This window comes from Orycteropus afer, unplaced genomic scaffold (assembly GCF_000298275.1).
Source record: "Orycteropus afer afer isolate SDZICR_OR568_19922 unplaced genomic scaffold, OryAfe1.0 scaffold00208, whole genome shotgun sequence".
Lineage (NCBI taxonomy): Eukaryota > Metazoa > Chordata > Mammalia > Tubulidentata > Orycteropodidae > Orycteropus > Orycteropus afer.
This window is the reverse complement of record NW_006921795.1, coordinates 807,325-822,386: the sequence shown is the minus strand read 5'-3', so window position 1 is coordinate 822,386 and position 15,062 is coordinate 807,325. Positions and strand designations below refer to the sequence as shown.

The window sequence follows — 15,062 nt, the reverse complement described above, 5'->3', positions numbered from 1 at the left end:
AATGGAGAAAAGATTGATGTTGTCAAAGACTTCACATTGCTTGATTCTACAATCAATGCCAATGGAAGCATCAGTCAAGACATTAGATGATGTGTAGTACTGGACAAGTTGGCTGCAACAAACCTCTTTCAAGTGCTGAAGAGCAAGGATGTCTCCTTGAGGACTAAGATATGCCTGACACAAGCCATGATATTTTCAATTGCCTTGTTTACATGTGAGAACTGGACAATGAATAAGGAAGACCGAAGAATTGATGCTTTTGAGTTGTGGTGCTGGCAAAGAATGCTGAAAGTACCATGGACTGCTAAAAGAACTAACAGATCTGTCCTGGAGGAAGTGCAGCTGGAATGCTCCTTTGAAGCGAGAATGGCCAGATTTCATCTCATCTACTTTGGTCTTGTTGTCAGAAGAAGGGACCATTCCCTGGAGAAGAATGTCATGCTTGGTAAGGTAGAGGGTCGATGAAGAGGGGAAGGCCCTCAACGAGATGGATTGATGCAGTGGCTGCGGTGATGGGCTCAAGTATAGCAAGGATCGTGGAGCTGGTATGGGACTGGGCGGTGTTTCGTTCTGCTGTGCATAGGGTCACTATGAGTCAGACATGACTCAACAGCACCTAACAACAACATTATTGTAAAAAGTCAAGGAAAGGTTTACTTAGGGAAGGAAACTTACTTTGTAGTTTACCAGACATGGGAAGGAAAGGGGGGAAAATTTCAGGCTAGTTAGGGGTCACATGTTGATTTGAGTGAGGGAGGGACAGTATGGAAAGAGTTTGTGACCAGCATGATATGACATTGGGGAAAGGAAGGACACTGAAATTGGCACATAAGATATAGACAACAGAGGCAAATAATAGTATATGCAAAATACTACATTACCACTAACACCAAACACCAGGCTACAGATAAATGCATAGACAAGTGAGAAGATCAGGTGGGGGTTGGCAAAAAGGCATATACCCTAGACCAAGGATAGATTTAGCTGAAGATAATCTTACATATGCCCTCGTGCTACCAAATTAGCCACACACATTACAGAAGCAACAGAAGACAGAATTGAGTAACCTCTCACAGACAACCATACACTTTGAGAGAGAGAATCACTGGGCCTGCCGACTCAGGACCATAGTCTCAGGGGACACCAAACTGAACTGGTACAACATAAATCAAAAAACCAAACTCACTGCCATCGATATGAGTTTGACTCATAGCAACCCCTTTTGGGCTTCTGAGGTGGTATATCCTTATGGAAGTAGGTTGCCCAGTCTTCCTTCAGCAGAGTAGCTTGTGAGTTTGAATCACCAACCTTCTGGTTAGCTGTCAAATGCCTTATGCACTACACCATACATAAAAATCTTGTTCCATAACCTACTTTGGTGAGTAGTGACTGGGGTCTTAAAATCTTTTGGTCTCCTCTCATCTGAAGCAAAGAAGAGTGAAGAAAATCAAAGGCATCTAGAAGCAATTAGTCCAAGGATATGATGGACCCCAAGATCAGAAGAACTAAATGGTGCCCAGCTACCAATGCCAACTACTCAGAAAAGGATCAAACCTGGAGATCCTGGATAGAGTGGGAGGAAAAATGTGGAACAATATCCAAAAGCACAAAAATTACCAGAATCACTGGTTGGATAGAGTCTGGTGGAACCTCCAAGACTGTGGCCCCAGATTACCCTTTGGGTCTAGAATTGGAGTCCCATGGATTGGCTCTAAGCCCAACAGTAGAAAGACCTACATGTGGAACACCTGTCCCAAGGCTATGCACCACCTACTCTAGGGAGATACACCCTTAGAGCAATCGACTATGGGGCACCAGAGGGACAGAATTCACACAGAGGGAAAGCTGGACAGACAAGTGCCCATAGTTAAGAATGGCACAGGGAGGGTATAGTCACAGGGACATGAGGGGAAGAGAGTTTATTTTGGTTTGAAATGGTAATCAGGTCATGAAATCAAATGTACATGAACTCTTGAATGTAAAATAATTTTTGCTCTATAAATTTGCACCCAAAGCACAATAAATTCTTTTAAAAAACACAAACTTTCTTTCTCTGACACACACACACACACATTATGACAAGCTTTTAGATTTTTTTTGTGTGTTCCCCAAATAATAAAATATCCTAGAGACTGTCACACTCTTGGAAAAGTAAAACGAAGGGTGGTAACTGAGTAATGTGATTGTTCAATTTTTAGATGTTCTTCAGCTTCTGTGAAAAAAACGTGGATTATGAAACTTTTAAAGCATTCAATGATGCATGTCTTGTCTATGATGGCCGACTTGTGATTGATACCAACTTCCACACCAATGACATAGCCATCAGAGCTGCTGGGTCCCTCACCAAATTCTCCAATCGATACTATTCCAATGAGTGGACTCACAGCAACTTCAATTCCAAAGAAATTGGCTTTCAGCTTGCAGCAGCTATGCTTAGTCTCTTTGATCCAACCCTGGAGCCTATGACTGAGCCACCAGCTGATCTTGATCGACTCATTCCCATGTACAAGGGACCTAAGATCCAAGGTATGTGAATAGGCCACCCTCTTCCCCAAATGAAGCCTCTAGTTGGATCTGGATCAGCATTTAGACCAGCCCTTTCTGTTTCTCTTTAGATTTGGTGAGGCGACTCTTCAGGCTCTTAGCTGAAGGCAGAGGATGGTTTTATCTAATTTTAAGTGTTTATTATGGATCTGGCATTATTATTATTATGGTGCTTTGCACTTTAAGCACTTATTATGTCCCATGTCACAACCATGGTCCCCATTTTATAGATAAAGAAACTGAGACTAGGGGAGGAGAGACAGTATGCCCTGATATCTAACCCAAAGCTTCCATTTATACTCAATTCAGAAATAAAGAGATCATTTCTGACTAGCCCAAGTCTTATCCTGCTATCTGGGTGCATGAACTGAACCATTTACAGATGTAAAATAGTCCATTTTCATTCCCTTAGCCTGGTTGATCCCTATATAGATCATTTCATGAGTAACACAAGGTTTCTTCACTTTTGGGGGTGGTGAGAGACACCTTTAAAACTGGTGTCTTTGTATATTGTGGACTATGTATACCAGAAAAATGTACTTGCTTACCAAATTGTATATTCAATCCCATAAGGTTCATGAACCAACCATGAAAGCCATCCATAAACTTCCATGGTGTCCTTGGGTCCTAATAGAGTAAATGGAACGTCAGGCACAGAGACAAAAGCCCAGCCTTTCTTTTTTTCTACCCAACTAAATGGCCACACAGAGGTCCTCACCTATTTCTTACACTGGATGAAACATCAAGAAGGGTGGTGCCATGGGAAAGGAAGAGAAGGGATAGGTGTCAGAGAACAGAGGTAGATAAGGCTCATACTTCAGAGACAAGCTAACAAAATATTAAGAACTTGATAATGAGCTCTGGTGGCATAGTGTCTAAGGCATTTGACTCTTAACCAGAAGGATGGCAGTTCAAAGCCACCAGCCACCCCTTAGAAGGAAGGTTGGGCAATCCACTTCTGTAGTGATCCCACCTTGGAAATCCAGGGAGGGGTTGCTTGAGTCAGATCCAGCTCAACAGCAGTTAGTTTGGTTTTGTTTGACTGCTTTCCAAAAGTAAGAATGAAGAGCTTTCCTTATAAAGCTCATTTTTAAAATATTTTGGTTACATATTGAGGGGTTAATGAGGAATAAGAACACCATTGCAACATTTAACACTTCTAAAGATCTTAATCTGGCTTTGGAATGTATAGATTAGGGTGCCAGGAATTATGGGAAATCATAGGATACATTGGATCAGCTTGGAGTATGGGGTGTAGTGGGACATGCATATAAAATATTGATTGAAGTCTAACCATCCCAAGTAGTTCCTTTCTAATAGTAGTATTTTAGTGGTAAACTTTGAGGCACATATGCCATGTAACCATCTCCCTTTGTCTGTATTGTGGTGAAAATATAAGCTCTGTTACCTACTTCATTGAGAAGTACTTTAAACTATGGAAAACATTTGTTGTTTCCTCTAGGTGGCATTCTTCCTGGGTCTTACCATTATCTGCACATTGCCAAGCCTGCTATTCCAACTCCCTTGGAGGTACAGATGTCTCAGCCTGATTTTGTAAGTATTATTCTTTAATTTCATTTTACTTTTAAATATAGAACTTTGTTTATAGCAGGGCTTCAAACCAGTTTAGCCCAGTTCAGTCATGGCTGACAAAAGAACACCAAACGGACCCAAATTTTTAAAATGTGTTTGAAGTGAAACGTTAACTGGAATGGGAAAAATTATGGGTCAAAGTCCTGATAGAAACTGAATCTCCCTCTTAGAAAACAAGGTCAGCATGCACATGGCATAGCAACCAAATCTCTTGACCAACTGAGTCAAAAACAACAGTACCTAGTTCAAAGATGGCAGCCAACCTTACCACTTTGAATGTGTGATACTGTCCACAGTCTTGGCATTAATCCAATATCAGCCATCAGGTTCCAGAAAGTGCTCACTATGCCTCTCCCAAGTCTCTCATTCCAGAGCTTCAACCCATAATTTTCGCTGTTCCAGTTAGTGTTCTGGATCACCCAAATTTGAAAAATTGTAATTTGCTCTAGTTTCACTTCATTGGCCATGATGAACCAGTTTGACCTTGTTCGAAGCCCTGATTTACAGGAAGGTGAGGTGTTTTTATTCAAAGTCTTTAGTATAAAGTGTTCCTTCATATCAGGAATCCACTGTGGTAGCCAGCCAAGATGACCTCTAATGGTTCTCACCCCCTGGGATTCATTTGTGTGGTCCCTCTCCCACTGAATAGGGCAGACCTGTGTAGCCAATAAGATATTACAGAAACAACAGTGTGACTTCCAAGGCTAGATCATAAAAGATACTACAATTCCCAAATTTCTCCCTCTTGGATCTTGCTGCTGTGGTCCCAGATCACTCAAGCAGCAGTTAGCAAAAACCCATATGGTGAAGAATTGAGACTTCCTGGAAACAGCCATTATCAATTTGCCAGTCATGTGTGTGAGCCACTTTGGAAGTAGATTTAGCCCAAGTCAAGCCTTCAGATTCTAACATCTTGACTGCAAATTTATGAGAGACCTTGAGCCAGAACTCTGCATCTAAGCTAATCCCAATTTCTGACCCTCAGAGACTGTTAGGTTATAAAAGTTTGTTATTATTTTAAACCACTAAGGTTTGAGGTAATTTGTGACACATCAGTAGAGAACTAGAATAACCACTTTGGGGACAATGTAATAGGTAAACTGCTTAGGGGCTGAAATGGCTGTTCAGGCCCTACTATTTTCCTGCTGACCCTGAATGACACCAAAAGGGCCATTCAAGAAAACCAGACACTATGGGGATGGGACTTTACCTGGGTTAATGGCAACCAGAAAGGATGCAATAGCTCGTCCAGTTGGAGAGTTGCTCAAGTAAGATTCTCTGAGAGATAGTCCCAAACTGGTGTTTGCTCTCAAGTAGGACTTTCCTTTCTGATGGGTTATGTTTGCTTTTTCATCAGTGACTCCTGTATATTTTTGAGGGTCAATGATGTGATAAAGACATTTCCTAGATCTCCTTGAAGATAGTGTTGTTTATGTAGCAGAATCTGGCCAATGAGATATAAATAGTTGTTGGATGAAGTTCCAGGGAAATTCCTTAAAAGAGAGCAGACTCAAAATCACACAAGCTATTGACCCCTCTCTCCTCTCCCTCAGAAAATCTGAATCTCAGCTCTTCCATTTAGTTCCCATGTGACCTTCAACAAGTTGTCTAACTTCTCTGAACTTCTTGGATTATTAAGGATTTGCCAAAGAGGCAAGGAGGCTGCATCTTCTGATCTCCTCTAACCCCACAAGACAGTATCACCATCAACAGTCCAAGGCCTATTCCTGAGAGGGAAGACATGTTGCCTCCCTCCAGCCCTTTCATCAACCCTAACACCAAGTGTTCCTCCCGCAGCACCCACCACCTTTCTGCTGGCTTCGATAATTTGCTGCAGTCACCACACAGAACTCACAGATTATGGGGTTTATTAGGGAAGCACCAAGCTACAATTTAAGTTCAGGGACAATGTTCAGTCTCTCTTAGCCTGCTGTCTCTCAGCCAACAGTCTCTTTCAGTCTTTCTCCTAGCCATGTGTGTCTCTCCCTCAGCAATGCATGTCTCTCAGCAGAGCATGTCTCTGAGGAGTGTGTTTTTCTCAGCAGTATGTCTTTCATCAGAAGATGTATTGCACTGGGCAAATCTGCTGCAAAAGACCTCTTTCAAGTGCTGAAGAGCAAAGACGTCTCCTTGAAGACTAAGGTGCATAACTAAAGTCATGGTATTTTCAATCCCCTCATATGCATGTGAGAGCTGGACAATGAATAAGGAAGACCAAAGAAGAGTTGATGCTTTTGAGTTGTGGTGTTGGCAAAGAATTCTGAAAGTACCATGGGCTGCTAAAAAATCCAAGAAATCTGTCCTGGAAGAAGTACAGCCGAATGCTCCTTGGAAGTGAGAATGGCCAGACTTCGTCTCACCTACTTTGGTCATGTTGTCAGAAGGGACCATTCTCTGGAGAAGGATATCATGCTTTGTAAAGTAGAAGGTCAACAAAAAGGGGAAAGGCCCTCAACAAGGTGGATTGACATAGTGGCTGCAATGATGGACTAGGTATAGCATGGACTATGAGGCTGGCACAGGATCAGGCAGTGTTTTGTTCTGTTCTCCATAAGGTTGCTATGAGTTGGAGACAACTTGATGGCACCTAACAACAACAACAACATACTGCTCCGTTTTTTAATTATCTTCAGCAAAATTTTACTTGGGTGTGATATTAATGATATTGCTCAGTAATTTCCACATTCTGTTGGATCACCTTTCTTTGGAATGGACACAGATATGGATCTCTTCTAATCAGTTGGCCAATTAGCTGTCTTCCAAATTTCTTGGCGTAAATGAGTGTGCACCTCCAGTGCTGCATCTATTTGTTGAAAAATCCCATTGATATTCCATCAATACCTAGAGCCTTGCATTTTGCCCATAGAGTCCTTTAATATTGCAAGTCAAGGCTTGGATTTTTTTCTTCAGTTCTTTCAGCTTGAGAAATGCTGAGTGTGTTCTTCCCTTTTGGTTTTCTAACTCCAGTTCTTTGCACATTTCATTATACTACTTTGTCTTCTTGAGCTGCCCTTTGAAATCCTCTGTTCAACTCTTTTATTTCATCACTTCTTCCATTCACTTTAGCTACTCTCCATTCAAGAGCAGGTTTCAGAGTCTCTACTGACACTCATTTTGGTCTTGTCTTCCTTTCCTGTCTTTTTAATGACCATTGACTTTCTTAATGGATGATGTTCATGATGTCATCCAACAACTTGTCTGGTCATTGGTGTTCAGTGGGTCAAATCTGTTCTTTAGTCTCTAAATTCAGGTTGTATGTAAGGTCATATTTTGGCTCTCATGGATTTATTTTAATTTCCTTCAGCTTCAACTTGAACTTTCACATGAGCAGTTGATGGTCTGTTCCACAGTCACCTCTTGACTTTGTTTGGCTGGAGATATTGAGGTTCTCCATCATCTCTTTCCACAGATATAGTTGATCTAATTCCTGTACATTCCAATTTGCAAGGTCCACATGTACAGCCACTGTTTATGTTGTTGAAAAATGGTATTTGCAATGAATAAGTATGGATTATACTTCAACATAAAGCAAACTAAAACCCTCACAACTGGACCAATAAGCAACATCACATCATGGAGAAAAGATTGAAGTTGTCAAAGATTTCATTTTATTTGGAGTCACAATCAACATCCATGGAAGCAGCAGTCAAGAAATCTGATGTCATATTGCACTGGGCAAATCTGCTGCAAATGACCTGTTTAAAGTGTTAAGAAGCAAAGATGTCACTTTGAAGACTAAGGTGTGCCTAACCCAAGCCATAGTATTTTCAATTGCCTCATATGCATGTGAAACCTGGACAATGTATAAGGAATACTGAAGAATAGTTGATGCCCTTATTATGTGTTGTTGAAGAATACTGAAATGCCATGGACTCTGAGAAGAATGAACAAATCTGTTCTGAAAGGAGTGCTGCCAGAATGCTCCTTGGAAATGAGAATGCAAGTGAGACTTTGTCTCACCTACTTTGGTCATATAGTCAGAAGGGACTATTCCCTGGAGAAGGATATCATGCTTGGTAAAACAGGATCAGCAAAAAAGGGGAAGACTTCAACAAGATGGATTAACACAGTGGCTACACCAATGGACACAAGCATAGCAAGGATTGTGAGGATGGTGCAGGACCAGGCCGTGTTTTGTTCTGCTGTACATAGGGTCACTTTGAATTGGAGCTGACTCGATGACACCTAACAACAGCAACCAATGAAGTAGTTAATTAAATGTTCTGCCTTGGCAACCTCTAAAGTCAAACAGAATGAAGCTCTGATGATATGATTAGAGGTAGAACATTTTAATCATCACAGATAAATAATCTGAGCCTAATATGGAATAGAAGGAGCTCTAGTGGGGTAGTGGTTAAGACATTTCATTGCTAACCAAAAGACTGGCAGTTTGAACCGCTCAACTGCTCCACAGAAGAGTGATAAGGCAGTCTACTCCCATAAAGAAACCCATTGGGGATTTCTATGAATCAGAATCAACTTGATGGCAGTGAGTTTTGTTTTTTTTTTAACTATGGAGAAGAGCTAAACAATATTGAGCTTGATGTCAAGCAGAATTAAATTCAAGGACACTGTATGATCTCATGCTCGCAGTGTCATTTTATTTATGAACCACTGGGTCTTTCTGAGAATAACGTCAGAGGTAGAGCCAAAAGATGTGTTTAGACAGTGAGAGTTTTAATAAAAATGCAACTTAAATAGATTCTTTGCTGATACTATAACAGTATTTGAATAGGACCACAGATTTTAATTAACCATTTTGCCAAGTGGGCATCCATTTTAATTATACAAAAGATTGAAACAGATTTTTTAACATTTTGAAATGTTAAAAAAAAAAAAAAAGGGAAATGTAAGAAAAAAAAAAGTAGGATTGTTCCATGGCCATCTTTGGGGTTGGAATTAATTTGATTATGTAAAATTATTGCCAAAATAGTCAAGCAGTCACCTAAATATAGCCAGTTGATCAAGAATAAAGGCTATTGAATGCTATTCCACTAGAAAAACTATATTACTCTTCCTACTATAAATGTAATACAGATGAATGTTTAAGTAAGAAGATACTTTAGTAATTCATGATCTCTTTGAGAGGTACCTGACAAAAGGAAGAAAGGGGATCCCAAATAGTCTACACAATAAACTAATTTACAGATTCCAGTCCACATGCTTTGTTGGCTTATACACCATGAAATAAAGAAATTTGTCACAACAAATTCTGCCTTGGATACTATTAAATTTAAAATTGCATGTTCATGTGAGGACTACGAACTTGATTTCTTGAATACAAAATCTGATTAATCCTGTGGCTTCCACTTGGCATGAATTCAGGAGCCATTTTCCAACCTTTGTTAAAATCATAAAGGAATTCATAGGATAGTTGAATTCAAGAAAAACAAAATAAAAACCCAGAACCAGTTGTTCTATCAAAATCTGGAATTCAAGATCCAAATTCCCCAATAATTTCTTTATATGCTTTAAAATAAAGGAAGACATTATACATGCCCATAGAATTAGAACATGTGGGAAATAGTCATCATTACCCCAGAATCCCTTATGGGGTGGCAGGACCCAAAGGTGCCTGAAGTCATCATTTAGTAGAATGTTTTTCTGTGAGGATTGGCAGAAAACATTCTGGCCCACATTTATTAGCAACTAGATTTTCCTGATCTGTCAGTGACTCTGAATAGGAATGACCTAGGGACTAGATAAGGAGCTCTGTGGAAGAAAAATGAGGCAGGCTGCTTCCATAAAGATTTACAGTCTTGGAAACCCAATGGGCGTCACTCACTATGAGTCAGAATCAACTCCATGGCAGTGAGGGACTTTAAATAGGCTTGTTCCCACCCTGTAAAGGTAATTAGCATCTGAGAAAAACCTCTGTATATGAATTGCCTTTAATGACAATGGAAAACATTTTGATGCATTTAGAGTTCCCACATTAGCTTAATGCCATATCTCATTAAAATGGACACAGCTACTTCCATGGTTAAGATTAGCTATCATAACACAACTTACTACACCATTATCTCACCATGACTGTCTCTCTAGTGTGGCAGTGTTCTGCACTCATTAAGCCCCCATGGTTATAATGCTTATATGCACAGGAGTATGCTGACAGCACAATCAAGGACACCCAATAATTGTTACTGGACCTTTAAATAAAAAAAAAATAAGCATACCAAAAGTCCAGATCCATGGCAACAACAAAAAAAAAAATCACTGAAAATAGTACAGATGAGTAACTGGACTCTTGATGTCAATTAGGGAGCTCTGGTGGTATAGTGGATAAGGCATTTGGCTGTGAACTAGAAGGTCGTCAGTTCAAACCCACCAGCTGCTCCACAGAAGGAAAATAAGGCAGTCTTCTTCTGTAAAGATTTACAGCCTTGGAAACCCAATGGGGGTTTCTATGAGGCAGAATCAACTTGATGGCAGTGAGTTTGGTTTGAGGTTAATTATCCCCACCCCAGGTGGTGGTATTCATTATTCAACCTCAGAAGTCATAAACTGAGGAAACACACCTGACTGGAAAATAAAATAAAATAAAATAATGGGGGATTAAGAAATAGTTGGGGAGCTCTGGTAGCGTAGTGGCTAAGACACTTGACTGCTAACCAGAAGGCTGGCGGTTCAAACCCACCAGCCACTCCCCGGAAGGAAGGTTGGGCATTCCTACTTCCGTAGTGATACTGCCTCCGAAACCCAAGGAAGGGTCGCTATGAGTCGGGGCAGACTCGATGGCAAATAACAACACAACAACAACGAGAAATAGTTGTGATGATCAGATAAGGAGAGTAGACACCCTGCAGTGGCTCAAGCCTGGCTTTCTTCTTCTGCCAATAAGCCCACCCTTTTGCATGAGATTCCTCCTCAGGATTTGACTTCCTTTTTTTCTCCCTTCTTCCTTCCCTCCTTATCTCCCTCCCCTTCCTTCCTTCCTCTCCCTTCCTTTATCTGGTTTCTGTTTCATTTCTCTCTCTCAGTTTGCTCATCAACAGTTGGGTGTTTGGCACAGTACAGCCAGCATTTTTTTTTTTTCTCATTTCAGAAGTGATAGATATCCATGCTAAAAATTAGAAACTACAGATAGTTAGATGAACAAAAAGGTAAACAATGAAAATGACCCAGTTTCCCATCCACAGAGTATGGCCATGAACATCTTACTAAAATGTTGATACCAAAAAAATAGAATGGTACTATATAGAAACTACTTTTATCATATTAAGTTTATTGTTAACATATTTCTCAGTTATGAAATATATTTTACCAATAATTATTATTAGATACACTTCCTTCTGTTATGTGGCCATACCATTTTTTTGTTAGATAATGCCTTACTATATGTTTGGTTTTTTACCCACTTTACTTTGAGGTAGATTTCCTCTCTGTATCCATCTGACTTTATGAATGATGGACCCTTGAGGCATTATCCCAGAATGCTCAGTACCTTTCCTAACCTAGATTTGTCATCTCCCCCAAAAATATCCATTTTCTTATCCATACTTGGAATTGACCCAAGATTTACCTGACTGCATTCTGTGTATCTCACCTTGTGCCTTTACAGTGGGATGACTCCTCCTCGGGGGTCTTTAGGCATGTGATACCCAGACACTCACCAGTTACCTCAATTTATTTAAAAACTCAGCTAAACTACATGCCCTTGCTTAGGAAGAAATCTCAAGGTGAATTGTGTGACTTAGTAAATATTTGGGATTAGTATAGTCAACTTACCCTGGGTTTCTAAATGCCACATTCACATTCAGGCAGAGTAAATGCTTAAATGTATCGGCATTCAAGAAAGGTTCAATGAGTATTACCATGTACTCACTTCAAGGTGAAAGAGTTTAAAGCAAAGGTTAAAAAAACAGCAACAACACCATGCTTATCCACTGAGGGTTCTCAGTTTGATTGCCTGAGTCAGCAAGGAGTATGTCTCTGCTTGGTGGTGGCCTGCAGGGGCTGGAACTGAAAAAGGATGGTGATAAGGATCATGGCAGTGTCTTTCCTTATCATCTGGATTCACATGGCACTTTTAGCCAGTATTCCTAAGGACCATAAACTCAGGAGTCTATACCCTTGACAATTTACACCTCAAAATTCGCCTGCAGAAAATGTATGTGCATTGCCCGTAGACTTGAATCTTCTGCCTGGGAATAGACTTCGGCACGTAACCAAACTGCCCCAAACCCAGCAACTGGGGATTCACTTTAACAGTAATTGTTTCTCTTACTTAAGTAATCTTTGAAACAACTGAAATTATTCCTGATCACTTTTGACTAGGAAGTTTTTCTCAAAAAGGTGGTGTGACAAACTAAGAAAATTAACAATCTTTAAACACCTCACTGAAGAGAATACATCCAGGTTATGTATTACCTGTGTGAGGTATTGAGTCATAGAGAATGTGTCTGGATGTAAGCATAGAACAACATAATCACAGTTTGAAATATTCTGAGGAATATTCAGTCATTAAGTCCAAGTATGTGGTTTCTGATACACTCTTACTTTCTATTGAGTTTAATCAGTACCCATTACTGTTATGTTCAGTATAACCTATCTGTTAGATTTGAAAAATAAATTGCTATGATAAAGTTCTCAAAGCCCAGAAATGTTTCTGACATTGTTTCTCTAATTCCCACTCCTTTTACCCACCAGGGCTTAGAAATTGTTACAGGTAATGCAAAAAATGGGAATTACTTCAGAGTTCATATTAACAAGTACAAGATGGTAGAAACCATCACCTGCCTTTCTAAGGAACCTTTCCCTGCCTCCAACTACATCCGCCTGTTTGGCCAACATGAGCAAGTCCTCAATAACTTGTGTGTTCGATACGAGGATGAACTGATCACAGATCTCTATAGGTAAGTTGTATGGTACATTTTACAAAGAGGAGATGTAAATATATGTTGTCTTATGAATGAAGAACATGTTTTGTTGTCCCCCTAAACAGGAATCCATGGGGAGAAGCTAGAGTGGCAATGATTTCATTCTAATATAAGAAAGTATATCTGACCACTACCATGGGCCCAGAGTGAAGGGTCATGTGGGGAGTGTGCGTGTACTCTGGGAATAAGCACATGTGACCACACATTGGCCTGGATGAGATGAATATTCAAGTCCCTTTAGAGACAGCGCTGCTAAGAGCAATAGTCATCAATGTAAGAGGTATATTTTAGAGCAGGATATGGAAGAATCTGATCTTGCTGGAAACTCCACAATGACAAGACAGGCTGTTGTGATCCCAGCAAAGGAAAAAGAGGGGTGACTATTTGTCTAAGATATTGTTGAGGGAATTCCTACACTGAGGGATTGATTAGGTTGAATGATATAAATCCACAAAAGCAAGGGGAATTTCCCACAATCCACAAAACAAGATGATGGCAGAGACAGTACCAGATATAGACTGTAGGAAGTAAATTATAGAATTTCAGTATTGTTGATACCCATAGGGGTGGCTTCCAGGGTCAGAACGAATCTTTCTTCCTTGACTCTAAGAAAAAATTTAAATTATAGAATATATCATATAAACTAAAATGTATATGTGTGTATATTCTGAAGGATACTCATGGAAATCTACATGCCCCAAACCTACCTTAAATAAATTCTTATCCCAGGACCTGAAGTTTGGGTTAACCATTTCATTTCTTTTCTTTCCAGTAAAGTAAAGATCAGCATATCTTTTCTATAAAGAGCCTCATGGTGAATGTTTTCAGTTTTGTGGGCTGTATGGTCTTTGTCACAACTACTGAACTTTGCCAATGTAGCACTAAAGCACCATAGACAATATGTAAACAAATAGATATGACTGTGTCCCATAAAACTTTATTTACCAACATAGCAGGCCAGATTTAGTCCACAGCCTGTAATTTGCCAGTCCAATTTTAAAGTTTTACCACTTACACATGATTTTCTAAATAATATATTAATTAGTTTTCCTATTTATGACTAACCAGAAGGCTGGTTGTTCAAACCCACCAGCCACTCCTTGGAAGGAAGGTTGGGCAATCTCAGGTGATACCACCTGAGAAACCCAAGGAGGGGTTGCTATGAGTCGGGTCCAACTCAATGGTACATAACAACAGCAACATTTATGAGTGGATACTGTGACTTACAGAAATAGTCAGCATTTGTTTAGCATTATGTTTGTGAAAACTCCCATGTTGATGTATGTAGCTACAGTTCATTTGCTTGCCCTGCTGCATAGTATTCCGTTATAAGACTATGCCACAATTCATTCATCTATTTCCCTATTGTTTCCTGTTTGGGGACCATTACAGACAATATTGTGAACATTCAAAATATACTCATGTGCAAGGATTTCTATAGGACATACCTCACACTGGAACTGCTGTCACAGGGCTTGCCCATCTTCAGCTTTACTACGTGGTACCAAAATATTTCCCAATATAGCTGCATCTATTTAAACTCCCTCTGTCTGTGAAGGAGATCTCCTTTTGTTCAACAGCCTTGTCAAAACTTGCTACTGTTAGATTTTTTAAATCTGGCTAGTTCTATAGGTGTGAAAAGGTATCTTCTTGATGTTTAATTTGCCCTTTCCTGATTAATAATTCAATTGAGTGCCTTTTCATTCACTCCTGGGTCATTTGTATTAGTTTTCTGTGAAATACCTATTTATGATATTTGTCCATTTTTCTTTTGGCTGTCTTTTTCTTATTAATTCACAGTAGTTATTTGTAGACTCAGAATACTAAACCTGTCTTGGTTACATATTTTTAATATATCTTCTCCCACCTTGTAGCTTATTTTTTCACTTTCTTTATGGTGTCAATCAACAAACGTTCTTAATTTTAATGTAATTTGTTCATCCTCTTCAAGAGTGTCTTGAGCATTTTGATACATTTGTTCTTCCAGTAAGATTATTTTATTTTATTTTGATTTGAGTGAAGATTTACAGAGCAAATTCACTTTCC

The 15,062-nt window shown here is 39.6% G+C and overlaps 1 protein-coding gene across 1 annotated transcript in view; it reads left to right on the top strand.

Annotated features, from left to right (window-relative positions):
- CFAP61 (cilia and flagella associated protein 61) overlaps positions 1-15,062 on the top strand; it is a 722,434-nt gene that overhangs the window by 527,952 nt on the left and 179,420 nt on the right. The window contains exons 22-24 of the mRNA XM_007948197.1: positions 2,199-2,526; positions 4,007-4,098; positions 12,787-12,992. Of these exons, the coding sequence (XP_007946388.1) occupies positions 2,199-2,526; positions 4,007-4,098; positions 12,787-12,992 (626 nt within the window). The remainder of the gene's footprint in view (positions 1-2,198; positions 2,527-4,006; positions 4,099-12,786; positions 12,993-15,062) is intronic.